Source organism: Lepidochelys olivacea (genome assembly GCF_965140295.1).
Source record: "Lepidochelys olivacea isolate rLepOli2 genome assembly, chromosome: 15".
Lineage (NCBI taxonomy): Eukaryota > Metazoa > Chordata > Testudines > Cheloniidae > Lepidochelys > Lepidochelys olivacea.
In genome coordinates, this window is record NC_140425.1 from 4305513 (window position 1) to 4333495 (window position 27983).

Sequence of the window (27983 nt, forward strand, 5' to 3'; positions counted from 1 at the left end):
GTGCCATGGGGCACTCTAGAGAATGCCCAGTGACTGATATCTGCCATCCAGCGTATGACACTGATGCACGGGGCTGATGCCCGCAGCATTCACATTGTACCTCCTCCAACTACTCATGCCCCCTCCGACCCTCATTACAGTGAATGACCCAGATTGAAGATCTGTCTCCATAGCACTTCCCCACGGCAGTAGTTAGCAGCCACTCCCCCATCAGCTGGTGCAGACGGGCTTAGCTGCTAGTTGAGATGGGGCCCATCACACCCTAGGTGACATAGTGCCCAATGGTTGGGTCCCATCTATGCCAGTAACAGTGATCCAGCCAATGGAGGATCCATTGCTGACAACCAAAGACAATGCTAGGGCAGCCGGTGTCCTGAGCTCCCTCTGTCTGGCCATGAGATGACTGTCCCCCTATGCTATCTATTTGGCCCAGAGTATCCTCTGCCCCACACAAACTACCCTGTATATCTATCCCCAGAGCCCCCTCTGCCCCACACAGAGAGGGAGCTGCCCTCCAGCTCCCCCTCTGCCCCACAAAGAGAGGGAGCTGTCCCCCCAGAGATCCCTCTGCCCCACGGCGGAAGGGATCTGAATCCAGGCCCCTTCAATCCTGTGCTAGCAGGGGACTGTTCTGATCCATGCCAGCTCTTTGGGGCTGCAGTGCCCCAGTGCTCCCTGCAGCTCACACAGCTCAGAACATCCCCCAGGAGCCATGTTCAGCTGGCTTTTCCTACCTTCTTTGCAGTTGACCCCCGTGTGGCCTGGGCAGCACTTCCACTCCAGAGCTGTGACCGTCTTGTAGGCCACCTTGTACGCTGGTCTCACGATGGCTCTGTAGCTGCGAAACAGAAAGGGCCCCGGCATCAGGAGCTTGGTCTGTTCTCAGGGGCCAGGCTCAGCGCTGGCATCCCTAACATTTGTCACCACCAGCGGCCTGTCGCTACAGATCATCCCAGGTGGGTATCCCATCTCCACCTCCAGCAGGCACCCAGGCCTGATGCTTCACAGGGGGGAGTTTGCTCCTTGCTGTCCCCCTTTCAGCATTGCATGGGACGGGAGTAGATTCCTGCCTGGCCCCTGCTGGGATCAGCTGATGTGCTGCAGCCTCTCATGATGTAGGAGCAACATGGGGCAGGAATGAGTGGGGAAGCCACGTTACCCTCACGCGATGAGGCCGCTCCAGGAGGGGGCTGGTGTGGAAGGATTCAGGATCGATGGAGCACTCCCTTGAGAAGGGGTGGAGCATCCAGCTGTAGCTGGATCCCATCAGAGTGGGTGGAGGGGAGCCCGAGTCTTCGTGCAAACAGAGGCTGAGTGGCCTAGCAGCCCCAGGAGCGGATAGTCCCTCTGGGCTGGGGCAGTGGGAGGAACATGGGACTGGATGGGCACAACAGCTTAATTCTTCATTCCCCTCCCGGTAACACGGGGCCTGGGACAGAGGGCCGGCTCACCAGCTACAGCACCCCGATCGCTCTAGCTCCCCCCGAGAAGCCTGGCTGGGGCAAAAATGTAATTCGTTCATCAGGATCACAGCTGGGTGAGCTATGGGATGAATTAGCCCATCAGCTGCGGCCTGATCCAAAGGCACAGGAAGGATGTGCCAGGTGAGGAGCAGAGCTAGCCGAGTCCAGAGTCAGTGAGATCTCCAGGAAGGGAGACCTCTGTTCCTCTTGGGCCTAGGGATAGCAGGGGAGTTGTCCATAGTGTTGCTGAACGGGTGGAGGGAATGCAATAAGCAGCAGGGTGTGGCTACCCTGCCAGTGGAGACTGAGTGGGTCTCTGTGGTGCGAGAAGGTAGGAGCGGCCCGCGTGCTGCTACAGGGTTGCAGCAGTTCAAGCCTGTGAGGGGCCCTAGGAGGAAGCAAAACCTCCCCACCTTGCAGCATGAACTCTGGATGTGTGACTCCCATGCCCCAGCTCTGCCCACGTGTGGCACAGCAGACAAGCAGCATGTGGCAAGGGAGCAGGGGGCGGTGGAAGGGGAAGCGGCAGCGTCTCTCTCACCTGCCTCCGTTGCAGCCCCCGGGCCAGTGGCAGCCCTGGAACACTCTCTGCAGGAAGGTACCATTTTGGACATGGCAGGAAACTGTCCTTGTGACCATGTACGAGCACCAGTTCCTGAAAGAGACCAACATAGGCTGCATCACACCCTGCCCCTGCTCGGGGGGCAGACGCCCCTCACTAGCCCTAGCAGCATTGGCTGCTAGGCCAAAATGTATTGGTGTCAAATGGTCATTGAGACACCCCCCCCCCCAGGGCCCAACCAGTCACAGAAAAGCACAGAGATCCCAGGCTGGGCCCAGCTGCTTAAACCAGCTCCCCTTTGGATGCACCAGCCCCGTCATCTCGGAGCAAATGCCACATCCCCCAAGAACTTGGCTGGTTCTCCAGGGCTTCCCATTCTGACTGCCATGCCAGTGTCTCCCCCAAAGGAGCTTCCCTGCCTCTGAATCAGGTCCAGGCTTTCCCACTCCCCGACCCGAACGTGAAAACACTCACACTGCCAACCATGCAAGTTTCCTCTGGCTGGTATTCCTGCTTAAATGCTGGCACCTTGAGGGTGTTTCACACAGCAGCAGAAAGCACTGGGCCTTTTTCCACTACCAGCCCTACGACGGGTTGGATCACAGAAACCCCCTTTGGGACTGCCACCTGATGTGCCTGGACTACCTCTGAGCCTGTTTTCCCTGACAGCTTGGGACTTCAGTCCCTTGCCTGGTTGGAGCCAGACATGCTTGCCTGCTGCAAACACAGATCCAAGTCTGAATCACGTCCCCCACAAGCTGCAGACTTAACCGAAAACAGCTTAAGAAGTGTTCCTGTCTCCAGCACTCAGATACCCAGCTCCCAATGGGTAAAGCTTATACAGGGTAAACTCATAAATTGTTCGCCCTCTATAACACTGATATAGAGAGATGCACAGCAGTTTGCCCCCCACCTAGGTATTAATACTTACTCTGGGTTAATTAATAAGTAAAAAGGGATTTTATTAAATACAAAAAGTAGGACTGAAATGGTTCCAAGTAATAAAAGACAGAACAAAGTGAATTACCAAGCAAAATAAAATAAAACATGCAAGTCTAAGCCTAATATAGTAAGAAAACTTAATACAGATAAAATCTCACCCTCAGAGATGTTTCAATAAGCTTCTATCACAGACTGGATGCCTTCCTAGTCTGGGCCCTATCCTTTCCCCTGGTACAGCCCTTCTTCCAGCTCAGGTGGTAGCTAGGGGATTTCTCATGACTGCAGCCCCCTTTGTTCTGTTCCACTCCCTTATATATCTTTTGCACAAGGCAGGAATCCTTTGTTCCTCTCTGGGTTCCCACCCCTCCTCCTCAATGGAAAAACACCAGGTTAAAGATGGATTCCAGTTCAGGTGACATGATCGCATGTCACTGTAAGACTTCATTACCCACTTGCCAGCACACACATATACAAGAAGACTTAGGGTATGTCTACACTACGAAATTAGGTCGAATTTATAGAAGTCGGTTTTTTAGAAATCGCTTTTATATATTCGAGTGTGTGTGTCCCCACAGAAAATGCTCTAAGTGCATTAAGTGCATTAACTCGGCGGAGCGCTTCCACAGTACCGAGGCAAGTGTCGACTTCCGGAGCGTTGCACTGTGGGTAGCTATCCCACAGTTCCCGCAGTCTCCGCTGCCCATTGGAATTCTGGGTTGATATCCCAATGCCTGATGGGGCTAAAACATTGTCATGGGTGGTTCTGGGTACATATCGTCAGGCCCCCGTTCCCTCCCTCCCCCCGTGAAAGCAAGGGCAGACAATCATTTCGCGCCTTTTTTTCCTGAGTTACCTGTGCAGACGCCATACCACGGCAAGCATGGAGCCCGCTCAGGTAACCGTCACCCTATGTCTCCTGGGTGCTGGCAGACGCGGTACGGCATTGCTACACAGGAGCAGCAACCCCTTGCCTTGTGGCAGCAGACGGTACAGTACGACTGGTAGCCGTCATCGTCATGTCTGAGGTGCTCCTGGTCGCCTCTGTGAGGTCGATCAGGAGCGCCTGGGTAGACATGGGCGCAGGGACTAAATTTGGAGTGACTTGAGCAGGTCATTCTCTTTAGTCCTGCAGTCAGTCCTATTGAACCGTCTTATGGTGAGCGGGCAGGCGATACGGACTGCTAGCAGTCGTACTGTACCATCTTCTGCCGAGCAGCGATGAGATGTGGATGGCATGCAGTCCTTCTGCACCGTCTGCTGCCAGCCAAAGATGTAAAAGATAGATGGAGTGGATCAAAACAAGAAATAGACCAGATTTGCTTCCCCCCCTCCCCTGTCTAGGGGACTCATTCTTCTAGATCACACTGCAGTCACTTACAGAGAAGGTGCAGCGAGGTAAATCTAGCCATGTATCAATCAGAGGCCAGGCTAACCTTCTTGTTCCAATAACGACAATAACTTAGGTGCACCATTTCTTATTGGAACCCTCCGTGAAGTCCTGCCTGAAATACTCCTTGATGTAAAGCCACCCCCTTTGTTGATTTTAGCTCCCTGAAGCCAACCCTGTAAGCGCCCCTCCCAGCGTCAGAGCAATGGCAAACAATCGGGCATCTGAGAGTGCTGTCCAGAGCACTCACAATGGAGCACTCTGATGGGGCTAAAACATTGTCGCGGGTGGTTCTGGGTACGTGTCGTCAGGCCCCCGTTCCCTCCCTCCCTCTGTGAAAGCAAGGGCAGACAATCATTTCGCGCCTTTTTTCATGAGTTACCTGTGCAGACACCATACCACGGCAAGCATGGAGCCAGCTCAGGTAACCGTCACCCTATGTCTCCTGGGTGCTGGCAGACACGGTACGGCTTTGCTGCACAGTAGCAGCAACCCATTGCCTTCTGGCAGCAGACGGTGCAATACGATTGGTAGTTGTCCTCGTCGTGTCCGAGGTGCTCCTGGCCACGTCGGCTGGGAGCGCCTGGGCAGACATGGGCGCAGGGACTAAATTTGGAGTGACTTGACCAGGTCATTCTCTTTAGTCCTGCAGTCCTATTGAACCGTCTTATGGTGAGCGGGCAGGCGATACGGACTGCTAGCAGTCGTACTGTACCATCTTCTGCCAGGCAGGCAAGAGATGAGGATTGCTAGCAGTCGTATTGTACCATCTTATGCCAGGCAGGCAAGAGATGAAGATGGCTAGCAGTCGTACTGTACCATCTTCTGCCAAGCAGCCATGAGATGTGGATGGCATGCAGTCCTTCTGCACCGTCTGCTGCCAGCCAAAGATGTAAAAGATAGATGGAGTGGGTCAGAACAAGAAATAGACCAGATTTGTTTTGTACTCATTTTCCTCCTCCCCTGTCTAGATCACACTGCAGTCACTCACAGAGAAGGTGCAGCGAGGTAAATCTAGCCATGTATCAATCAGAGGCCAGGCTAACCTCCTTGTTCCAATAACAACGATAACTTAGGTGCACCATTTCTTATTGGAACCCTCCGTGCAGTCCTGCCTGAAATACTCCTTGATGTACAGGCACACCCTTTGTTGATTTTAGCTCCCTGAAGCCAACCCTGTAAGCCGTGTCGTCAGTCGCCCCTCCCTCCGTCAGAGCAACGGCAGACAATCGTTCCGCGCCTTTTTTCTGTGCGGACGCCATACCAAGGCAAGCATGGAGGCCGCTGAGCTCATTTTGGCAATTAGGAGCACATCAACCACCACACGCATTATCCAGCAGTATATGCAGCACCAGAACATGGCAACGCGATACCGGGCAAGGAGGCGACATCAGCGCGGTCACGTGAGTGATCAGGACATGGACACAGATTTCTCTGAAAGCATGGGCCCTGCCAATGCATGCATCATGGTGCTAATGGGGCAGGTTCATGCTGTGGAACGCCGATTCTGGGCTCGGGAAACAAGCACAGACTGGTGGGACCGCATAGTGTTGCAGGTCTGGGACGATTCCCAGTGGCTGCGAAACTTTCGCATGCGTAAGGGCACTTTCATGGAACTTTGTGACTTGCTTTCCCCTGCCCTGAAGCGCATGAATACCAGGATGAGAGCAGCCCTCACAGTTGAGAAGCGAGTGGCGATAGCCCTGTGGAAGCTTGCAACGCCAGACAGCTACCGGTCAGTTGGGAATCAATTTGGAGTGGGCAAATCTACTGTGGGGGCTGCTGTGATGCAAGTAGCTCACGCAATCAAAGATCTGCTGATATCAAGGGTAGTGACCCTGGGAAATGTGCAGGTCATAGTGGATGGCTTTGCTGCAATGGGATTCCCTAACTGTGGTGGGGCCATAGACGGAACCCATATCCCTATCTTGGCACCGGAGCACCAAGCCGCCGAGTACATAAACCGCAAGGGGTACTTTTCGATAGTGCTGCAAGCTCTGGTGGATCACAAGGGACGTTTCACCAACATCAACGTGGGATGGCCGGGAAAGGTGCATGATGCTCGCATCTTCAGGAACTCTGGTCTGTTTCAAAAGCTGCAGGAAGGGACTTTATTCCCAGACCAGAAAATAACTGTTGGGGATGTTGAAATGCCTATATGTATCCTTGGGGACCCAGCCTACCCCTTAATGCCATGGCTCATGAAGCCGTACACAGGCAGCCTGGACAGTAGTCAGGAGCTGTTCAACTACAGGCTGAGCAAGTGCAGAATGGTGGTAGAATGTGCATTTGGACGTTTAAAGGCGCGCTGGCGCAGTTTACTGACTCGCTTAGACCTCAGCGAAACCAATATTCCCACTGTTATTACTGCTTGCTGTGTGCTCCACAATATCTGTGAGAGTAAGGGGGAGACGTTTATGGCGGGGTGGGAGGCTGAGGCAAATCGCCTAGCTGCTGGTTACGCGCAGCCAGACACCAGGGCGGTTAGAAGAGCTCAGGAGGGCGCGGTACGCATCAGAGAAGCTTTGAAAACCAGTTTCATGACTGGCCAGGCTACAGTGTGAAAGTTCTGTTTGTTTCTCCTTGATGAAACCCCCCGCTCCTTGGTTCACTCTACTTCCCTGTAAGCTAACCACCCTCCCCTCCTCCCTTTAATCACCGCTTGCAGAGGCAATAAAGTCATTGCTGCTTCACAGTCATGCATTCGTTATTCATTCATCACACAAATAGGGAGATGACTACCAAGGTATCCCAGGAGGGGTGGTGGAGGAGGGAAGGAAAATGCCACACAGCACTTTAAGCACAGCACTTTAAAAGTTTACAACTTTAAAATTTATTGAATGACAGCCTTCTTTTTTTTGGGCAATCCTCTGTGGTGGAGTGGCTGGTTGGCCGGAGGCCCCCCCACCGCGTTCTTGGGCATCTGAGTGTGGAGGCTATGGAACTTGGGGAGGAGGGCGGTTGGTTACAGAGGGGCAGCAGTGGCAGTCTGTGCTCCAGCTGCCTTTGCTGCAGCTCAACCATACACTGGAGCATTCTGGTTTGGTCCTGCAGCAGCCTCAGCATTGAATCCTGCCTCCTCTCATCACGCTGCCGCCACATTTGAGCTTCAGCCCTGTCTTCAGCCCGCCACTTACTCTCTTCAGCCCGCCACCTCTCCTCCCGGTCATTTTGTGCTTTCCTGCACTCTGACATTATTTGCCTCCACGCATTTGTCTGTGCTCTGTCAGTGTGGGAGGACAGCATGAGCTCGGAGAACATTTCATCGCGAGTGCGTTTTTTTTTCTTTCTAAGCTTCACTAGCCTCTGGGAAGGAGAAGATCCTGTGATCATTGAAACACATGCAGCTGGTGGAGAAAAAAAAAGGGACAGCGGTATTTAAAAAGACACATTTTATAAAACAGTCGCTACACTCTTTCAGGGTAAACCTTGCTGTTAACATTACATACATGGCACATGTGCTTTCGTTACAAGGTCGCATTTTGCCTCCTCCCACCGCGTGACTACCCCCTCAACCTTCCCCCCTCCCTGTGGCTATCAGCGGGGAACATTTCTGTTCAGCCACAGGGAAACAGCCCAGCAGGAACGGGCACCTCTGAGTGTCCCTGAAGAAAAGCACTCTATTTCAACCAGGTGACCATGAATTATATCTCACTCTCCTGAGGATAACACAGGGAGATAAAGAACGGATTTTGGTTGAATGCCAGCAAACATACACTGCAATGCTTTGTTCTACATTGATTCCCGAGTACGTGTTACTGGCCTGGAGTGGTAAAGTGTCCTACCATGAAGGACGAAATAAGGCTGCCCTCCCCAGAAACCTTTTGCAAAGGCTTTAGGACTACATCTAGGAGAACCGCAAATGCCAGGGCAAAGTAATCCTTTCACATGCTTGCTTTTAAACCATGTATAGCATTTTAAAAGGTACACTCACCAGAGGTCCCTTCTCCGCCTGCTGGGTCCAGGAGGCAGCCTTGGGTGGGTTCGGGGGGTACTGGCTCCAGGTCTAGGGTGAGAAACAGTTCCTGGCTGTCGGGAAAACCGGTTTCTCCGCTTGCTTGCTGTGAGCTATCTACAACCTCCTCCTCCTCATCATCTTCTTCGTCCCCAAAACCTGCTTCCGTATTGCCTCCATCTCCATTGAAGGAGTCAAACAACACGGCTGGGGTAGTGGTGGCTGAACCCCCTAAAATGGCATGCAGCTCATCATAGAAGCGTCATGTTTGGGGCTCTGACCCAGAGCGGCTGTTCGCCTCTCTGGTTTTCTGGTAGGCTTGCCTCAGCTCCTTCAGTTTCACGCGGTACTGCTTCGGGTCCCTGTTATGGCCTCTGTCCTTCATGCCCTGGGAGATTTTCACAAAGGTTTTGGCATTTCGAAAACTGGAACGGAGTTCTGATAGCACGGATTCCTCTCCCCAAACAGCGATCAGATCCCGTACCTCCCGTTCGGTCCATGCTGGAGCTCTTTTGCGATTCTGGGACTCCATCATGGTCACCTGTGCTGATGAGCTCTGCATGGTCACCTGCAGCTTGCCACGCTGGCCAAACAGGAAATGAGATTCAAAAGTTTGCGGTTCTTTTCCTGTCTACCTGGCCAGTGCATCTGAGTTGAGAGTGCTGTCCAGAGCGGTCAGAATGGAGCACTCTGGGATAGCTCCCAGAGGCCAATACCATAGAATTGTGTCCACAGTACCCCAAATTCGAGCCGGGAACGTCGATTTAAGCGCTAATCCACTTGTCAGGGGTGGAGTAAGGAAATCGATTTTAAGAGCCCTTTAAGTCGAAATAAAGGGCTTCACTGTGTGGACGGGTGCAGGTTTAAATCGATTTAACATTGCTAAATTCGACCTAAAGTCCTAGTGTAGACCAGGGCTTACAAGTAAACAGAGCCATCGACAACCAGTTGTCCTGGTTAATGGGAGCCATCAAGATTCCAAGCCACCATTAGTGGCCCACACTTTGCATAATTACAATAGGACCTCAGAGTTATATTTCATATTTATAGTTTCAGATACAAGAATGATACATTTATACAAATAGGATGACCTCACTCAGTAGATTATAAGCTTTGTGAGGATACCTTTGTGAGGATTATAAGCTTTGTGAGGCCTCACAAGAGACCTTTTGCATGAAGCATATTCCAGTTACATTATATTCACACTCATTAGCATATTTTCATAAAATAATATAGAGTGCAACGTCACAGGCCCCTTCACCCATTCAAGGCCGCAATCAAGATTGGAGACCTCCTGTGACAGGCGCTGTACAAAGACGTGCTGAAAGGCCATTCTTCCAGTATAGGGACCAGAGCAGCATAGCTCCAGGGCCGTACCTATGCCAGCACAACTCCGTAGTGCGGACACATCCTACAGGCGATCGGGGGACGCCCCGGATGATTGGAAAAAGGCAAATATAGTGCCCATATTTTAAAAAGGGAAGAAGGAGAATCCAGGGAATTACAGACCAGTCAGCCTCACCTCAGTCCCTGGAAAAATCATGGAGCAGGTCCTCAAGGAATCCATTCTGAAGCACTTAGAGGAGAGGAAAGTGATCAGGAACAGTCAGCATGGATTCACCAAGGGCAAGTCATGCCTGACTAACTTGATTGCCTTCTATGGTGAACTGGCTCTGTGGAAAGCTGGCTAGATCATCGGGCTCAACAGGTAGTGATCAATGGTTCCATGTCTAGCTGGCAGCCGGTATCAAGTGGAGTGCCCCAAGGGTCGGTCCTGGGGCCGGTTTTGTTCAATATCTTCATAAATGATCTGGAGGATGGTGTGGATTGCACTCTCAGCAAATTTGCGGAGGATACTAAACTGGGAGGAGAGGTAGATACGCTGGAGAGTAGGTATAGGATACGGAGAGACCTAGACAAATTAGAGGATTGGGCCAAAAGAAATCTGATGAGGTTCAACAAGGACAAGTGCAGAGCCCTGCACTTAGGACAGAAGAATCCCATGCACTGCTACAGACTAGGGACCGAATGGCTAAGCAGCAGTTCTGCAGAAAAGGACCTAGGGGTGACCGTGGACGAGAAGCTGGATATGAGTCAACAGTGTGGCTTGTTGCCAAGAAGGCCAATGGCATTTTGGGCTGTATTAGTAGGAGCATTGCCAGCAGATCAAGGGACGTGATTCTTCTCCTCTATTCAGCACTGGTGAGGCCACACCTGGAGTATTGTGTCCAGTTTTGGTCCCCCTACTACAGAAAGGATGTGGACAAATTGGAGAGAGTCCAGCGGAGGGCAACAAAAATGATTAGGGGGCTGGAACACATAACTTACAAGGAGAGGCTGAGGGAACTGGTTTTATTTAGTCTGCGGAAGAGAAGAATGAGGGGGGATTTGATAACAGCCTTCAACTACCTGAAGGGGGTTCCAAAGAGGATGGATCTAGACTGTTCTCAGTGGTGGCAGACGACAGGACAAGGAGTAATGGTCTCAAGTTGCAGTGGGGGAGGTTTAGGTTGGATATTAGGAAAAACTATTTCACTAGGAGGGTGGTGAAGCACTGGAATGGGTTACCTAGGGAGGTGGTGGAATCTTCTTCCTTAGAAGTTTTTAAGGTCCGGCTTGACAAAGCCCTGGCTGGGATGATTTAGTTGGGGATTGGTCCTGCTTTGAGCAGGGGGTTGGACTAGATGACGTCCTGAGGTCCCTTCCAACCCTGATATTCTATGATTCTACAGCAACAGCAGGGGTGCAGGAACACCACCTCCCTGAGTGACAGCAATGAGGTCAATGGAAACATTCTTCTATCAATCTAGCTGCGTCTACGCTGAGCCTTAGGGCAGCGACGCCATGGCACTAGGGGTGGCAGGCACTTAGCTGTAGCTGTTTCAATCTATATTTTAAATATAGGCCAGGCCAGAGACTGTCCCTGCCCCAAAGAGGGCATGGCTAGCCCCCTCCCTGCCACCTTCCCCTGCACGGTCACTGCAATATGCCTGAACTCTGGGACAAGGCAGTTCAGCTTCTGAGGCATGTTCTTGGCCTTCATCAGTTCTTGGCCTCTTTGCTGAGGCCGCCAGCAAGTGGGCAAACAGCCCCAGACTGTGGAACGAACTTCCGCAGGAGCTAAGGCCCATCCTAGACCTCCCTGTCTTCTACTCCAAGTGCCTAGTGCCAGTCTCTCTCTGGCTTCCTCTAACACACACACGAAGCTGGATGGGCATTTGAAACCAAAATCCAGCCTTGCCAAAACAAGACATCCTCCAGGGAGAGAGAGAAAGAACCGCACAGCACAAGTGTGAGTCGCGTTACTCAGGATATGGCTGGATGGCATGTGGTGTGACAGTCTATATCCCTAGGTTCTCCCTTTCTACAGGACTATGATAAATTTGGTACAAAGTATGCTCTCAAGGCTGATTCCCCACTCTGGCACTTTGAGTGCAGAAGGTGGGGCCCGCAAGGATTCTAAAAATTCATAATGGCCACTCCAGGCTGGTATTAAACTCCCAAGGTCACAGCTTCTCTCTGACCTTAGATGGGTAGATGTTGCCACTACCCAAGTGCAACACCCCCCCGCCCCTTTGAGAACCCAGATAGGCACACTTGGGGATTCCTTCCTGTGGGGCACCCTCAAGCTCTTTCACCCCCCCTCCAGGGAAGAGCTGAGAAAAAAACAAAGGAAATCAGCTGTTGCCACCAGCTAATTAAACATGTGCACAAATCTCTTAGGGCACAAACATCCAATCCTGTTCTTAAAAAAGGTACATTTTATTAACCCCCCCCCCCAAAAGAAAATACATCTGGAACTTGGGCTTTTTGCTAGATCTTAAAAGATACAATTACAAAAATTAAGCATCAAGATCGCTCTCTTGAGGTTCAGCTTAAAGGTTACAAGCAAAACAAAAGCATCTGGGGTTAGCACAGAGGAGTCCACAAGCCTTACAAAATAAAAGAAATAAACCTAATTGCCTCTTTCTAGACATTCTTCATCTACTTACACATCTGGGGTTTCAGATAAGTAGGTTCGAGGTATGAATTGATGTTTTTTCATACCTGGTTTTAAAGCTGCTTACAGCATTGCTGCTCTGTGTCTCTGCTCTCCAGAAAACAAGACACAAAGGGAAAGTTTTTTCACAATTTTAAAAAGTTCTAGCCTTCCCATTGGCTCTTTTGGTCAGGTGCCCACTCCTTTCCTTTTACCTGTGGGCTTGTTAACCCTTTACAGGTAAAGCAAGTAGAGAACAACCACCAAGAGGGATTCCATAGCCAACTGGCTCACTGGATGTCCACAAAAGGGAGCTATCCCCCCCGTCATTTATCACATATGCTTTGTGAGGTATCACTTGAAAACTCATAATCTGATGAACATTATTGTCCTGGTAAAATATGTGTGGCAACATTGTATGTAAAGTTATAAGATTCTACTGTATGACTTTACTGACACATGCTCCAAGTTTAGAAAAGCAGGCATGTGACGGGCAGCCACATGGGGGTTAACCAGTCACTTTGGACCCAAGAGGCCATGCCCCCTCACCTATGCTCCAGGTGGTGGGAGCAGATAAAAGGCAGCTGGCCAGCTCAGGCAGGGCTGGCTGAGGGGGAGGATGGACGTGTGCTGCTGGCGGCCCCTACCAAAGATCAGTCAACCCCCCCCCCCCGACAGCTGAGGTATCCTGGACTACACTGTGGAGAGCACACCAGCAGTAGAGACTGACAGGGACACCAGACTGCTGCTCGTGGAAGACAGGCCTGCATTGGACTTAAGGGTAGGCAGTGATCCAGGGAATGTGCTGGATGCTGATACTTGAATCCTAAACTGGGAGGTTACCAGCTTCACATGGCTCTGGATCGGAACCTGGTAGAGTAGGGTGGGCCCAGGGTTCTCCCACCCTCCATCCCAGTAATGCTGGAGACCCTGGCCACTGTTTGTTTGTTCTGCCCCATCAAGGGGGTCAGAGCCCTATTTGTGATTGGTTGCCCCTGTCAGGAGGCTCAGGGACTATAAATTGTTTGTTCCCTCTGAGCAGGGGACTGAAGCTGCTGGTTGCTAGTGTGTGCCCCAGCCAAGGGGCTACAGCCTGCTCATTTGCTCCGCCCTGCCCAAGGGGCTGAAACTCCAGTTTGTTGTTATTTACCCCCAACTAAGAGGCCTAAAAGCTAGACTGTTTGTTTGCTCTGCTCTGCCCTGTCCAGAGGGCTGGAGTCCCTGACTGTGTTTGTCTGGCCCAGCTGAGACTTACAACCGTGCGAAAGGAGTATCAAACTTGCACTGAGCAAGCAGGGGCGCCCCTCCCCTTAATGGCCGTGCAGAACCCCCGTGACAAGACACAAACCAGTTCCTCCGAGACAAAAGGCTAGCCAGCACCTTAGCCAAGCGGTAGAATGCCTATTGAGGTTACAGGGACAAACCAGCCTGATGTGTCAAAAGAATAGTAAATATGGCAGGAGACCAGCTTAGCTTAATGGTGAAATCCTTGCGGATCTTAAGCATAAAAAAGAAGCTTACAAGAAGTGGAAGATTGGACAGATGACCAGGGAAGAGTATAAAAATATTGCTCGGGCATGTAGGAATGAAATCAGGAGGGCCAAATCACACCTGGAGCTGCAGCTAGCAAGAGATGTTAAGAGTAACAAGAAGGGTTTCTTCAGGTATGTTGGCAACAAGAAGAAAGCCAAGGAAAGTGTGGGCCCCTTACTGAATGAGGGAGGCAACCTAGTGACAGAGGATGTGGAAAAAGCGAATGTACTCAATGCTTTCTTTGCCTCTGTCTTCACGAACAAGGTCAGCTCCCAGACTGCTGCACTGGGCAACACAACATGGGGAGTAGGTGGCCAGCCCTCTGGAGAAAGAGGTGGTTAGGGACTATTTAGAAAAGCTGGACGAACACAAGTCCATGGGGCTGGATGCATTGCATCCGAGAGTGCTAAAGGAATTGGCAGATGTGATTGCAGAGCCATTGGCCATTATTTTTGAAAACTCATGGTGACTACAGGCCAGTCAGCCTCACCTCAGTCCCCGGAAAAATCATGGAGCAGGTCCTCAAGGAATCTATCCTGAATCACTTACACGAGAGGAAAGTGATCAGGAACAGTCAGCATGGATTCACAAAGGGAAGGTCATGCCTGTCTAATCTAATCGCCTTCTATGATGAGATTACTGGTTCTGTGGATGAAGGGAAAGCAGTGGATGTATTGTTTCTTGACTTTAGCAAAGCTTTTGACACGGTCTCCCACAGTATTCTTGTCAGCAAGTTAAGGAAGTATGGGCTGGATGAATGCACTATAAGGTGGGTAGAAAGTTGGCTAGATTGTCGGGCTCAACGGGAAGTGATCAACGGCTCCATGTCTAGTTGGCAGCCGGTATCAAGTGGAGTGCCCCAGGGGTCAGTCCTGGGGCCGGTTTTGTTCAATATCTTCATAAATGATCTGGAGGATGGTGTGGATTGCACTCTCAGCAAATTTGCAGAGGATACTAAACTAGGAGGAGTGGTAGATATGCTGGAGGGTAGGGATAGGATACAGAGGGACCTAGACAAATTGGGGGATTGGGTCAAAAGAAATCCGAGGTTCAATAAGGATAAGTGCAGGGTCCTGCACTTAGGACGGAAGAATCCAATGCACCGCTACAGACTAGGGACCAAATGGCTAGGCAGCAGTTCTGCAGAAAAGGACCTAGGGGTGACATGGACGAGAAGCTGAATATGTGTCAACAGTGTGCCCTTGTTGCCAAGAAGGCTAACGGCATTTTGGGCTGTATAAGTAGGGGCATTGCCAGCAGATCGAGGGACGTGATCGTTCCCCCCTATTCAACATTGGTGAGGCCTCATCTGGAGTACTGTGTCCAGTTTTGGGCCCCACACTACAAGAAGGATGTGGATAAATTGGAGAGAGTCCAGCGAAGGGCAACAAAAATGATCAGGGGTCTGGAACACATGACTTATGAGGAGAGGCTGAGGGAACTGGGATTGTTTAGTCTGAAGAAGAGAAGAATGAGGGGGAATTTGATAGCTGCTTTCAACTACCTGAGAGGTGGTTCCAAAGAGGATGGTTCTAGACTATTTTCAGTGGTAGAAGATGACAGGACAAGGAGTAATGGTCTCAAGTTGCAGTGGGGGAGGTTTAGGTTGGATATTAGGAAACACTTTTTCACTAGGAGGGTGGTGAAGCACTGGAATGAGTTACCTAGGGAGGTGGTAGAATCTCCTTCCTTAGAAGTTTTTAAGGTCAGGCTTGACAAAGCCCTGGCTGGGATGATTTAATTGGGGATGGGTCCTGCTTTGAGCAGGGAGTTGGACTAGATGACTTCCCGAGGTCCCTTCCAACCCTGATATTCTATGATTCTATGAATAATCAAATGGACCATCAGCTGGTTAAGCAGCCATTCTTTGGCAGGAAAAACGGTGTGAGCGAGAAATTTACATGTTTGCAAAGAAACTGCTAAGGATACCAGGCAAACTGGAAGGCTCAGGAGCTTGGGAACTGGCTCTGGGACCTTTTGCCCTTGAGTACTGATTGGGATCAGGCCTTTTTTAAAGCCCCTGACCATGATTACTGGATTAGATGGACCACTGCTCTTCTCAGGCATGCAGATTCCTAGAGCAGCATGATGACCCTCTGAATGGTGCTACCTGTCAGCTCTGTGTTCTTGGGGAACCAGGGCGCAGTATCCAGCCTGTCTGACTCATGAAGGACACCCCCCAACTCCCAGCCTCTGCTTGAACCAAAACCGATCGGAAGAAAGACTTAAGAAAAGCAATGAAAAGGCAGTGGGAAACACGCCTAAACCCCTCCGGACAAGGATTAAGGTAACTCCCCTAGCTTCATTTGCATTGAGTGACAGTGGGGATGGATCACTTGATGATTACCTGTTCTGTTCATTCTCTCTCATTCTCTCTGGGGTACCTGGCATTGGCCACTGTCGGTAGGCAGGATACTGGGCTAGAAGGACCCTTGATCTGACCCAGTAGGGCCGTTCTTATGAAGATGGGACAGGGAGGCATCCCCAGTAGCATACAGAATGGAGAACAGAGATTCCAAGGCAAGAACCGCATGGAACTCTGGGACCTGAAAAGCAGGGAAACACAGCATGGTGGGGGAATCTCTGCTCCAGATGTTAATGAACCCACACCTGCACACACCCAGCTCAGTAGTTATCAGACCAGTTCTAGTAACAGGCTCCCAAGGGAGACTGTGGAATCCCCATCACTGGAAGTTTTTAAGAACAGGCTGGACAAACACCTGTTGGGGATGGTCAAGGTTTACTTGGTCCTGCCTCATTGCAGGGGCTGGACTTGATGACCTCACGAGGTCCTTTCCAGCCCGACATTTCTATGTTCCCCTCCCATTGGCTCTTATGGGGACTGTGCGTACCCAGTGGCTGGCTCTTTCTATGGAGGGACTACTTTGGGGCCCCTAGGGAGGTAGGTACAATGGGGTGATCAACCACCCTTCATAAGACCACACCCGGGGCCACCTCTTGAGAGATGCTGGGAAGCTGTTGGGCTCCTCTCAGCTTCAATGAGGCAGGGGAGGCAGTGTCACCTAGTGAATAGCACCAGACTAGGAGAGCTAGGCAAAATTCTCAGCTCTGCCACTGCTTTGCTGGGTGACCATAGGCAAGTAATTGCCCTCCCAAGCCTCAGTTTCCCCTCTGTGAGACAGGGGAAGGACACTGACCTCCTTGCGCTCTATAAGAACTAGGTATTCCTACCGTTGTGATGCTCGGCCCCTTTCAGGACGAAGTGCCACAGGAGAACAGCAGGCTGGCAGGGGCGGTGCTAGGAGCAGAGGAGAGCTCCTGGGCTCTGAGCGAGCTGCGCTGGCCGGCAGCGCACCATGCTCGGGGAGTAGTGCTGTGAGCTCCAGTGCGCACGAGGAATTTTCCCAGGGTATCACCATTACGCAGACACCTGGCCTGGGAACCAGGTGCCGCGAAAACTCAAGACTATGGCACCAAAGGCAGTGCCTCCTCTCTCGCCTGCGGCAGCTGGGGCAACCAGCGTGACGGCTCCTTCTGCAGGCTGCTGGCTACTGGGCTTGACAGGGCCAAGCCCTTCCTCGTGGCCTTTCCTCTGAGCGCACTGAAGTCAAAGGGAGCGGAGCAGGTTGTAAAGGCCGCACTAGAGCCCTGCAGCAGGACCAGGATCCCACGAGGCCCGCAGGACCCACTGCCATAATAGCGGGAGTGGGTGTTGTGCGGTGGGATGGGAGCGAGATTCAAACTAGTCCTGTGCAGGGTTGTAGGCAGCACCATTGCAAACAGGAGCACTGCTTACAAAGAGACCCAGGCAGAGCGGAGAGATCAAAGGAGAGCAACAAATAATAACCCACCTTCCATCTGGGCATCTCCAAGGGCCTAGCAAACATTAATGACCCATGGCCAGTCCAGTGAGGGGGGTCATTTGTCTTGTGCGCAGGCAGAGTCCTGAGCATGAACTGGGGCTTAATCCTTGCACAGTGTCACCAGTGCCAAGAGTCCAGAAATCATGGGATTGGCTTAAAATTCAGGAGATTTCAAATAAAGAAATGCTGGCTTCTTTTTCTTTGCCTCCTGCTTTCAGAGCCTTCAGGCTGTGCTCAGGTCACATTTGCAAGCTCTTCCCCACCATCATGAAGGCTAGAAACTTACTGGGTACATTTTAAAAAAAGAGCTTCCCACTTAATCACATGACTCTGGGTCCTGGAGCTTAAAGGAAAACACCCAATGTTACAAGAGAAAAGGATAACCTTGTAAGAGGTGAGAACCCTGCTTCCAAGCCCTCTGCACTGCGAGTAATGATCAACTCCATTTTAGGAAAGGGAAACTGAGGCACAGTGAGGGGCAGTGACTTATGTTAGGTCACAGCTTAAAGCCAGAAACAGAACCCACATCCGGAGGTCTGGGCCTAAGCTACAAGACCATTGTTCTAACTGAAAATTCACAACCTAAGATCTGTGAGGAAAGGTTAAGCCAATGTCAAACCTCAACTAGAGGCTGGGCCAGGAGCTTGCTGGGAGCTCTTGGGACACAACTAGCTTGTACAGAATAGAGCAGATCGCAGCCAGCCACCTTCATCTTTGGTGCAATGCATGGGGCCAGACCTCTGCTGATTGCATTTGGTCTATGGGGCTACACTTTTATCAATCCTTTTTTGAATCCTGCTATGCTCTTGGCTTCAGTGTGATCCTGTGGCAGTGAGTTTTACAGGATAATTGTGCACTGTGTAAACACACATCTCTTGTGGCAGTTTTAAATTGCTGTCTTTCAATCTCATTGAATGTCCTTTTGCTCTTGTATTTCCTGAGTCAAAAGGAACAGAAGATACAGATTTATCTTCTCTGTCCCATTCATTATTTTGTACACCTGAATCAGGTCTTATCTTGTCTGATAGCTGCTCCCAGAGCCTGAAGGGAAGCAGCCTGTGAAGGGGATTTGAATGTCCTGTGTCCTGAGGGATTTGAGTGCTGCTGTTGATATGGTGTGGTTTCTTGTGGTTGCAAAGGAGGGGATTTGTTTGGGATGCAATTTGGCCTAGTGGGTAGCACACTGGCCTGGGCCACAGAAGTCCTGGTTTCTAGTCCTGGCCTTGCTGCTGGCTGACCTTGGGCAAGTCACTTCCCCTCTCCGTGCCTCAGTTTCCCAATCTGTAAAATGGGGCTAATGATGCTGACCTCCTTTGCAGACTCACAGTGATTTGCATCCCTTATTTAATCATTTTGAATAATGAATACATGTGAGAAGATGGTGATCTGGCTGCAGACAATTCCTGGGTTGGTGGAGGGGGAAGAGGCAGAATTCGTAGATTAAATAAAAGATCCAGAATTCTTCACCCAGCTTTTGCCCCCAACTATAGATGCTACAGTCAGAGCCCGGCCAATGCATGAGGCAGGACAGAAGCCAGCTTACTGCCCTCCTGTGGCTAGGTTGCTCAGCGGGGATATCAGGAGTAAAAAATCTGGGTCAAGTCAGAAGACCATAGTGAGGGCCAGTGTCCCTCTCATTTTTCCCACCCACGTGTGGAATAAATTTTGTTATGTGCAGCAATAGGGAGGTTGTGTGTGACACGTGACTTTCCTATGGGTGCACATAACAACATTCATGTGGTGGGGGTGGGGCCGAGGGGTTCAGAGTGTGGGAGGGGGCTCAGGGCTGGGGCAGAGGATTGGGGGTGTGAGGGCTCCGGCTGGGGATGCAGGCTCTGAGGTGGGGCTGGGGCAGAGGGGCTCAGGGCTGGGGCAGAGGGTTGAGGTGGAGGGGCATGAGGGCTCTGGCTGGGGCAGAGGGGCTCAGGGCTGGGGCAGAGGGTTGAGGTGGAGGGGCATGAGGGCTCTGGCTGGGGGTGTGGGCTCTGGGGTGGGGCCAGGGATGAGGGGTTTGGGGTGCAGGAGGGGGCTCAGGGCTGGGGCAGAGGATTGGGGGTGCTGGGGTGTGAGGGCTCCAGCTGAGGGTGCAGGCTCTGGGATGGGGCCAGGGATGAGGGGCTCAGGGCTGGGGCAGAGGGTTGGGGTGCAGGGGCATGAGGGCTCTGGCTGGGGATGAGGGGCTCAGGGCTGGGGCTGGGGATGAGGGGCTCAGGGCTGGGGCAGAGGGTTGGGGTGCAGGGGCATGAGGGGCTCGGGGCTGGGGATGAGGGTTGGGGTGCAGGGGCATGAGGGCTCTGGCTGGGGATGAGGGGCTCAGGGCTGGGGCTGGGGATGAGGGGCTCAGGGCTGGGGCAGAGGGTTGGGGTGCAGGGGCATGAGGGGCTCGGGGCTGGGGATGAGGGTTGGGGTGCAGGGGCATGAGGGCTCTGGCTGGGGGTGTGGGCTCTGGGGTGGGGCCGGGGATGAGGGGTTTGGGGTGCAGGAGGGGGATCAGGGGCTACGGTGGGGAGAGAGGACTCTCCCCAGCTCTCTCTCCCCACAGCAGCACCTGGGCTGGGGGGAAGAGGCACCTCTCCCCACTGCAGGAGCTCTGGGGCTGCAGGATAGGTGCCCCTCCCGCCGGCCCCAGCAGGTCCGGGCACAGCCGAGGTGGGGGCCGGGTGAGGTGGGGCTAGTGCGTGGCTGGTCCCCAGCGGGTTCCCTGGGTGCCTGCCTGGCGCTAAGTAGGGTGCTGGGCCGCTTACAGGGAGCTGAGGTGAACTTAGGGCTTGTCTACGCTGCAGCTGGGCTCAAGCCTCCCAGCCCAGGGGCCAGACCCAGGCTAGCTCCGCTCAGGCTCGTGTGCTACAGGTAGCAGGGCAGCTGCTGCTGGCCTGGGAGACGGCTCAGGCCGCCACCTGCACCCCGGCACCCCCCTGCTTCGCACCCGCACCCGCGGGGGCCTGTTCTCCAGCTGGAGCTACGCTGATTTGCAGCAGCCGAGGATCTGGCTCCGCTGGTAAGCGTGGAACAAGAAGGAGCCATGGTTACAGTGTTCCCTTCCTGACTGCTACAGCGGCCCAGAACCGGGTCCCTGATCACCTGCCCCTGGGGCTGCAAGGGGCCTGTGGCCTTGTTTTTCCCTCTGCGTGTGTGTTCTGCCCCTCTTCTACCCCCTCTGTCCTGTCTGTTTACGTAGGCAGCTCTTTGGGGCAGGGGCTGGTGGCTTCTCTGTGGTTTTTGCAGCGCCTGACACCAAGGGCTCCCCATCTTGGATGGACCCTAGGCACTATCGTAGCAGCCACGGGTATTAGTAATAAGAGCCCATCCTCCGCAGTGGGCCCAGGTCGTGCCCAGGCCCTGCCCCACGGTGCCTCCAGCATCAGAACAGTTGTTTTCTGCACACAGAGCTGCTGCTGCCCCCTTGCCCGCACAGCGCCAGGACGCAAGATCAGTGCAGTCTCCTCTTCCAAGACGCGTGAGCCGCCAGCCCGTGTGGGCCCCACGCTGCAACTGAGTCTCGGCAGCCGGTCTGGGCAGCTCGGGCAGCTCCGGAGACCCAGCTGGCAGGGACCAGAGGGGCCAGGGCTGTGCTCACCATGGCGTCTGCCTGGGGTGGCACCATGCTAGGGCGGACTGAACTGCCCCACTGAGACGGCAGAACGGCTGAGCACACAGCCTGTATGTTACTGCAGGAGAGGAGCTGGGGTGCTCATAGAGCTGTGCTGGGGTGACTCCCCAGCTGCAGGCTACTGGCTTGACTCTTCAGATATATTAGGTTTCTTCCAGCTTCTTCCCTTCCTGAGGGCTGGAGGCTTTACCCAGCAGCAGTAGTTAAAAAATGAAAGAAAAGGCCAGTTCAGACTGCATCCAGATGCCGCTGGTGAGGCCTGCGGTGTCCAATTCACCTCTGCTGGGAGCACATGGTGGTGAGGAGAATGGCCCATTGCCCCCTTTCCAGCCCCCTCCATTGCAGAGCCTGGAGCCAGGATCCCAAGATGAGCTAAGTCCAGCACAGAGCCAGGCTGGCGAGGGACCAAACGCACATGTTACAGAGGGGGAACCCTGGGAGCTGAGCTCAGTGCAGAGATGGAGCCGCCCAGCCCAGACTGCACGGGGAGCAGGGAGCCTGCACAAGCCCAGGGACTGGCCCAGTGCAGGAAGCCTGCACCAGCCCAGGGACTGGCCCTGCCCACTCACCCACAACAGAGGGGGAAGACGGAGAACTGCCGTCCCTCTCACGGGGCACACAAAGAAACTGCCTGAGCTCACCTGCTCCAGTGTATAATCAATGGTACTCATAGAATCTCAGGGCTGGAAGGGAACCTCAGGAGGTCATCTAGGCCAACCCCCTGCTCAAAGCAGGACCAATCCCCAGTTTTTGCCCCAGATCCCTCAATGGCCCCCTCAAAGATTGAAGTCACAACGCTGGGTTTAGCAGGCCAGTGCTCAAACCACTGAGCTATCCCTCCTGTCTGCAGCACCACCTGTCCTTGGAGCTGTCCTCTGCCCCTGATAGTGCTTCTGCACCCTTCCCAAGAGCTCCTCAAGCTGGAGGAAAGCTGGGAGTGCAGTAGCTGGCTACCTCCCCCTAACAGCTGCTACACTGGCTGACACCCGGGACCTCCAAAGCACGAGCTGTACAGTGCGAACTAAAGAGCCAGGCTTTCAAGCTGGGGCTGTAAGACCCACATCCTCTGTGCTGTGGGTCGGAAACAGGGGGCAACCACTGGGTTACGCTGGTGCAAGTTTTATTGCACCTCCTGATGGAAGAGTCTGGCTCCTGCACCTTTTGCAACAGTGCCTCCTGCTGGGAGAGGCAGGTTTGGGATATCGCAGAGCGATCCCTACACGAGGCTTCACAGTCCCCCACTCGCAGCTCTTCCCAGTGGGCTCAGAGGGAAGGGAGACAGGACATGGGGAGATCAAGCCCTTCGGCTCTACTGCACGGGCTCAAATCTGCCCCCAGCCATTCCCAGCTGGTGCATCTCCAGTGGGCAGACAGCTATTGTGGCAGAGACACTGTAGGGGGGTCAGAGCGCCAAGCCCCCTGCTCTGGAGCATCTAGCCCCTTGCTCTGGGAACATGGGGTGGGGTCAGAGCACCACGCTCCTTGTTCGGGGGCCGTGGGGTGTGTGTGTGTCAGAGCGCCCAGCCCCTTGTTCGGGGGCCATGTGGGGTGGGTCAGAGCGCCCAGCCCCTTGTTCGGGGGCCGTGGGGTGTGTGTGTGTCAGAGCGCCCAGCCCCTTGGTCGGGGGCCATGTGGGGTGGGTCAGAGCGCCCAGCCCCTTGGTCGGGGGCCATGTGGGGTGGGTCAGAGCGCCCAGCCCCTTGGTCGGGGGCCATGGAGGGGGGCCTCGGAGCACCGAGCCTCTTGTTCAGGGTTTCCTCTCACTCTCACAGGAAAGCTGAGGGATTATCAGGGACTGCGATTTATGGGAAGGGGCTCAAGCCCCTCTTCCCCAAGGGCCATGGCTCCAGTCCATCCTGGGGGGGGCTAGTCTCTGGAAGACGTTGCCATGTGGTCTACGTGATCCCGCTCTGCTAAACGAACCCTTCGGCCCTGGGGTCCCTTCCCTCTCCCAGCTGGGTCAGAGGGGCCGTGGTGTGGGAGGGCGCACAGTGCTGGGTGTGCCCTGGGCGGGCACTCAGCCCAGCCCTGACTCTGGGCCTGGCCTGGAGCAGGGGTGGCTCTGGCATCGCTAGCTGGCGAAGGCCATGAGGTCCCCTCCCGCTCCCTGGCTCTCACATTCCTAGCGCATTCCCAGCCAGAGTTGTCTGTCACAGTTTGGCCTCTCTGTCCCTCCTGTAGCGGGGCCGGGCCCGGGGCCCCTCCCCATCCCACCCCCGCCCCACCACAAAGGCTCCTTTATATGATGCCTTCTCTCTCTAACTGGAAACTGGGCTCTCAGCAGTGGAGACCCTGGGTCTGCATGGTAGGCTCAAGCCCCTGCCACCGCAGCTGTGACTCCCTCTGCCCAGCTAAGCACCAGGTGCAAGGGAAGGCCTGGGTGCGTCTGGCTTTAAGGGGCCATCTGTGTGGCGAGGGAGGCCACGCTCCCAGCTGGGCGCTGGAATGGTGGAAATCAGCATGTGGGCAGCCTGCTTGGGATTCCTCTCCATCACGGCTCCCCACACAGCGAGGGAGCAGATGCCATGAAGCCGAGCAGAACAAAGACCCTGGCGTGCTGGCTCCCGTGCCCACACGGGGGGATGCTGCAGTTTGTCGCACTCAGCGCTCTCCCGGGGGGCTAATCTGTTGCAGACTGCCTGTCTTGCACAAACCCACTGAGTGGCTGCAGCTGGAGGCCCTCCCCCACCCCCTGCCTGGCAGCACCCCACTAGCTGGCACATCCCACGTTCTTCCCAACAGCCGCCACAGCTGTGCTGGGAGAGGGGGTGGAACCAGCCCCACAGTGACTGCTGCTGGTAGACCCTGATATCAGCATCGCTCCTCTGACCCCTGCAACAGCACGGGAACAGCGGGGAGCTCCCCACCCCTGCCTCAGCAGTGCCCTGGGGGCTGGAACAGCTGGGAGCTCCCCACCCCTGCCTCAGCAGTGCCCCGGGGCTGGAACAGCTGGGAGCTCCCCACCCCTGCCTCAGCAGTGCCCTGGGGGCTGGAACAGCTGGGAGCTCCCCACCCCTGCCCCAGCAGTGCCCCGGGGCTGGAACAGCGGGGAGCTCCCCACCCCTGCCCCAGCAGTGCCCCGGGGCTGGAACAGCTGGGAGCTCCCCACCCCTGCCCCAGCAGTGCCCCGGGGGCTGGAACAGCTGGGAGCTCCCCACTCCTGCCCCAGCAGTGCCCCGGGGCTGGAACAGCGGGGAGCTCCCCACCCCTGCCCCAGCAGTGCCCCGGGGCTGGAACAGCTGAGAGCTCCCCACCCCTGCCCCAGCAGTGCCCCGGGGCTGGAACAGCTGGGAGCTCCCCACCCCTGCCTCAGCAGTGCCCTGGGGGCTGGAACAGCTGGGAGCTCCCCACCCCTGCCCCAGCAGTGCCCTGGGGGCTGGAACAGCTGGGAGCTCCCCACCCCTGCCCCAGCAGTGCCCCGGGGCTGGAACAGCTGGGAGCTCCCCACCCCTGCCCCAGCAGAGCCCCGGGGCTGGAACAGCGGGGAGCTCCCCACCCCCGCCCCAGCAGTGCCCCGGGGCTGGAACAGCTGGGAGCTCCCCACCCCCGCCCCAGCAGTGCCCCAGGGCTGGAACAGCTGGGAGCTCCCCACCCCCGCCTCAGCAGAGCCCCGGGGCTGGAACAGCTGGGAGCTCCCCACCCCTGCCTCAGCAGTGCCCCGGGGCTGGAACAGCGGGGAGCTCCCCACCCCCGCCCCAGCAGTGCCCCGGGGCTGGAACAGCTGGGAGCTCCCCACCCCTGCCTCAGCAGTGCCCCGGGGCTGGAACAGCGGGGAGCTCCCCACCCCCGCCCCAGCAGTGCCCCGGGGCTGGAACAGCGGGGAGCTCCCCACCCCCGCCCCAGCAGTGCCCCGGGGCTGGAACAGCTGGGAGCTCCCCACCCCCGCCCCAGCAGTGCCCCGGGGCTGGAACAGCTGGGAGCTCCCCACCCCTGCCCCAGCAGTGCCCCGGGGCTAGAATGGGGAAAGAAGGAGGTTTGGGGGGGCACACTGAGTGCTGGGGCTGTCTCTGGGGTTTTCCCAGGGGACCAGGTTCTCCAGGGCTCAGCACCCACAGTTGGTTTCAGATTTGTAAAAGCTCAGCACCCAATGTGCTGTGCCCTTCCGATTCCAGCCAGTCACCCCTTGCTGAGGGACTGGCCCACACAGAACTCCGGCACCCTACGTCCAGTGTGGGGCAGGCTCTGGGTCGCTGACCTAGGCTATGCTCTATCCAGGCATGCTGCTCGAATGCCCCTTGGGCTCTCGCCAGGCTCCCTCCCCCCAGCCTGTGAATGAACAACTTGCGTTTAGCTCGTGCAGAGCCTGGCACCTGGGGAGCCCAGGCCATGCAGACAGTGAAGGGAGCACTTGCATGTGTCTGCAGCATGGGCATGGAGAGCGACCAGGATTCACTAGGGAGAAGCCCATGGGGATTGTGGCCAGCCAGGCACAGCTAAGCTCCTGATCATTCTTGCTAATCCCCAGATTGGGTCCTCCAGTCTTGGGTGCCTAGTCTCCTGGCCTGGACTCCTACTTCTGCCCACTGGTACCTGGGCCCCTGCCGCTGCCCCCAGTGTGGAGTGTGCTGCTCTGCTGCCCTCCCCATCCCTACGATCCCGGACAGCAGGCTGCTGCCCTGCACCACTCTTAAACCCTGGCCCTGTTGCTACCACACATCTCTGCTGGGAGCTGAGCACTCCAGTATCCTCACTATAGCATGCCAGCCCGCACCCACCTCAGGCCTGCCCGTACCCATGCCCACCTACCGCCATGGCCCAGGCTGCCCTACATCCTGCCTGCTTGCACTCTTGTCTCATGCCTACCCAGATCCAGGTCCCATTTCCACCTGCACCCACGCACCATGCCTACCTGCACCCATGCCTATCTACAGCCATGCCCAACTGCACCCATACCTCATGCCACCTGTCATCGTGGGAGCCACACAAGACTCTTCAGGGCAGGGTCCACGCCTTGATGCCTATTTGCAGAGCACCCAGCACAAGGCCCCAATCCTGACAGGGCCCCGAGTGCTTTCACCCTATGGATACTGGAGCTGGCCGAACAACACCCATCAGAAGAGTTTTCCATTGAAAACTGCAGTTTTGTGAAAATCAAAACATGTTGCAGGAATGTGTCAATTCTGACTAAATTTTTGAAAGGAAAAAGTTGAAACAAATTGTTCAACTTTCTCGTTTCGATAATGTTCATTTCACTTTCACAAGGTAAAAATGTTTCTCTTCAATTGTCTCATTTCAATTCAATTCATTTTGGCTGATGTATTTGAATCCTTATTTCCGTTGTATATTTCGATCAATCATATTTATCCTCTGTATGGCGCTGAATAGCTGAATGTAATATCAAAGTCAAAATTATATGAATCAATGTTATTGGAAGGGCACGTTTGTATCAAAATGAAGCATTTTGCAATGATCCCAAATTAACTGCTTGGGGGGAGGGGGATGATCTGTTTTGTGGGAAATTTCATTCCAATGTGGAATGAAAAATCATTTCAGAATTTCCCACGAATGGCAATTCCCATTCCCAGCCAGCTGGAGTCAATATTAAACAGCCCAAGCAGGCCTGAGCCAGGGACCCACAGGAGGGTGGGGCTCCCTGGCTGCAGAGCCACAGGCCAGATGATTCATCTTGCTGCTTTGTGACCTGTGAGATGCCTGTCTGCTCTCCGAGGAGAAGGGCCTTTGAAAAGGAGCTGCCCTGCGAGGAGGATAAAGAATTTGCCAGGGGGAGGGGCATTGTTTACTTTTAAAGAGCAGGAGAGGGATCATTGTCTGGTAAGCTCTGGGGGGGCTGGTGGAGGGTGGAAAGGATCAGAGAGAGGGGTGGTTTTCCAGAGGGAAGGGGCCAAATCCCTCCTGGGTATAACAGCAGTGAAGTCAGTGCAAAAGGCCTGAAAGACACATAAGGCAAGTCACTTCCCCTTTATACACCTGTTTCCCCTCCCACCCTTCATCTGCCTCCTCCACTAGTCAGACTGAGCACTCTTCAGGGCAGGGTGCATGTCTCCCTAGATGCTTGTACAGCGGATAGCACAACGGGGTCTAGGCGCCCTGCCATGGTATAATGACAGAGGGCAATGGAGCAGAAGGCAGATCAAGCTCTATCCTGCACATAGGAAATGCAGGTCGGGCATGGTGGGTGGTGTCCTGGCCAACAGGGGGCAGTGCAAAGAATAGAAGAGGTAGGACAGGAAATTCTATTCCAAGCATTTACAGATTCGGGGGCAGGGGAGGAGGGGGAACAATGGCGTGGTAGAAGATACAGAAAGAACAGTCTCTGTGCCAGGCCGCACAGCTGGCACCAGTACCTCACCGGAGGGCAAAGAGCGTGAAAGAACAGTAAATATGGCAGGCGACCAGCTTGGCTTAACAGTGAAATCCTTGCTGCTCTTAAACACAAAAAAGAAGCTTATAAGAAGTGGAAGATTGGACAAATGACCAGGGAGGAGGATAAAAATATTGTTCAGGCATGCAGGAGTAATTTGGCTTTCCTGATTTCACATCTGGAGTTGCGGCTAGCAAGAGATGTTAAGAGTAATAAGAAGGGTTTCTTCAGGTATGTTAACAACAAGAAGAAAGTCAAGGAAAGTGTGGGCCCCTTACTGAATGAGGGAGGCAACCTAGTGACAGAGGATGTGGGAAAAGCTAATGTACTCAATGTTTTTTTTGCCTCTGTCTTCATGAACAAGGTCAGCTCCCAGACTACTGCACTGGGCAGCACAGCATGGGGA

The 27983-nt window shown here is 54.2% G+C and overlaps 1 protein-coding gene across 10 annotated transcripts in view; it reads right to left on the minus strand.

Annotated features, from left to right (window-relative positions):
- EMID1 (EMI domain containing 1) overlaps nt 1–27983 on the minus strand; it is a 93414-nt gene that overhangs the window by 59883 nt on the left and 5548 nt on the right. For all 10 annotated transcript variants that reach the window (XM_084649014.1, XM_084649019.1, XM_084649018.1 and 7 more), the window contains exons 3-4: nt 2005–2118; nt 735–838 (exon numbers count right to left, since the gene is read on the minus strand). In XM_084649014.1, coding sequence (XP_084505140.1) covers nt 735–838; nt 2005–2118 — 218 coding nt within the window. The remainder of the gene's footprint in view (nt 1–734; nt 839–2004; nt 2119–27983) is intronic.